General features: G+C 42.0%; 1 protein-coding gene across 3 annotated transcripts in view; it reads left to right on the forward strand.

Annotated features, from left to right (window-relative positions):
• The window catches only part of pak2a (p21 protein (Cdc42/Rac)-activated kinase 2a), a 19668-nt gene that overhangs the window by 12533 nt on the left and 4635 nt on the right, over positions 1-2500 (forward strand). For all 3 annotated transcript variants that reach the window (XM_060873659.1, XM_060873662.1, XM_060873661.1), the window contains exons 6-11: positions 32-149; positions 243-306; positions 533-581; positions 704-816; positions 918-1035; positions 1164-1263. In XM_060873659.1, coding sequence (XP_060729642.1) covers positions 32-149; positions 243-306; positions 533-581; positions 704-816; positions 918-1035; positions 1164-1263 — 562 coding nt within the window. The remainder of the gene's footprint in view (positions 1-31; positions 150-242; positions 307-532; positions 582-703; positions 817-917; positions 1036-1163; positions 1264-2500) is intronic.

Here is a 2500-nt window from a genome sequence, read left to right on the forward strand (position 1 = left end):
GTGGTGTTCGGTGTGTGGTGGTGTGGTGCAGGTTCTTACTCGTCCATCGATGATCGACCCTCTTCCTCCTCCAGACATCTCCAAATCTGCAGATAAACAGAAAAAAGGAAAGGGGAAGATGACGGATGAGGAGATCATGGAGAAACTGAGTATGACCCTGAGATGACAATTTGTGATTGTGTGTGTGTGTGTGTGTGTGTGTGTCCTCTGCTCTGATCTCACACTCTTTGGTCTGTGTTCAGGGACGATCGTGAGTGTCGGAGACCCGAAGAAGAAATACACACGATACGAGAAAATCGGACAGGGGTGAGTGCTAGTGTTAGTTCTGTGTTCTGCCTCTAAACACACACTCCAGCTCCCCCTGCTGGTCACTTTTACTTTATTTATTTATCTTTCAACTTTTAGGACTACAGATTATAGGCAAGTGTAAAAGTATGTTGACCAATCAATCAACGAGCTCACTGTTTACTGTGTGTGTGTGTGTGTGTGTGCGTGTGTGTGTGTGTGTGTGTGTGCGTGTTTGTCTCCTCAGTGCATCTGGTACTGTGTTTACTGCCATTGATGTTGCTACAGGACAGGAGGTGAGTTAGCATTTAGCTGAAAGTGCTACATAGTACATCTCTTCGGCTGATATTATTTCAGGTGTGTGTGTGTGTGTGTGTGTGTGTGTGTGTGTGTGTGTGTGTGTGTGTGTGTGCTCCAGGTAGCTATAAAGCAGATTAACTTGCAGAAGCAGCCAAAGAAGGAATTGATCATTAATGAGATACAGGTGATGAAAGAACTGAAGAACCCCAACATTGTTAATTTCTTAGACAGGTGAGTTTACTGACGTGTACAGAAACTGTGCTACACCTGTACAGCACCTGTTCTACACGTCTACACACTGTGTGTGTGTGTGTGTGTGTGTGTGTGTGTAGTTACCTGGTGGGGGAGGAGCTGTTTGTGGTGATGGAGTATTTAGCTGGTGGTTCTCTGACTGACGTGGTTACAGAGACGTGTATGGATGAAGCTCAGATTGCTGCTGTATGCCGAGAGGTACGGACTGTTCTTCCCTAACACACACACACACACACATACACACACACCCACACATACACACACACATACACACACACACACACACACACACACACACAGTAATTAATGACTGTTTTTGTATACAGTGTCTGCAGGCGCTCGAGTTCTTACATGCTCATCAAGTGATTCACAGAGACATAAAGAGCGACAACGTGCTGCTGGGCATGGACGGTTCTGTTAAACTCAGTGTGTATACACTACACCCTATACACTACACCCTACACCCTATACACTATACACTATACACTATACACTACACCCTATACACTACACCCTATACACTACACACTATACACTATACACTATACACTATACACTATACACTATACACTACACCCTATACACTACACCCTATACACTACACCCTATACACTACACCCTATACACTATACACTATACACTATACACTACACCCTATACACTACACCCTATACACTACACCCTATACACTACACACTATACACTACACACTATACACTATACACTATACACTACACCCTATACACTACACCCTATACACTACACCCTATACACTACACACTATACACTATACACTATACACTATACACTACACCCTATACACTACACACTATACACTATACACTATACACTATACACTACACCCTATACACTACACCCTATACACTACACACTATACACTATACACTATACACTATACACTATACACTATACACTACACCCTATACACTACACCCTATACACTACACACTATACACTATACACTATACACTACACCCTATACACTACACCCTATACACTACACCCTACACACTATACACTATACACTATACACTACACACTACACCCTATACACTACACCCTATACACTATACACTACACCCTATACACTACACCCTACACCCTATACACTACACACTATACACTATACACTACACCCTATACACTATACACTATACACTACACACTATACACTACACCCTATACACTACACCCTATACACTACACCCTACACCCTATACACTACACACTATACACTACACACTACACCCTATACACTACACTACTACACTAACTACACTATACCACTACTAACACACTATACACTATTACTCTTACACCTACACTACACACTATACACTATACACTACTCCTATCCACTACACCCTACTACCCTATACACTATACACTACACCCTATACACTACACCCTATACACTACACACTACACCCTATACACTATACCACTACACACTATACACATCCCTCTACACATACACTATACACTACACCCTATACACTATACACTATACACTATACACTATACACTACACCCTATACACTACACTACACACTATACACTACACCCTATACACTACACCCTATACACTACACCCTATACACTATACACTACACCCTATACACTATACACTACACCCTATACA

This window comes from Tachysurus vachellii, chromosome 7, assembly GCF_030014155.1.
Source record: "Tachysurus vachellii isolate PV-2020 chromosome 7, HZAU_Pvac_v1, whole genome shotgun sequence".
Taxonomy (NCBI): domain Eukaryota; kingdom Metazoa; phylum Chordata; class Actinopteri; order Siluriformes; family Bagridae; genus Tachysurus; species Tachysurus vachellii.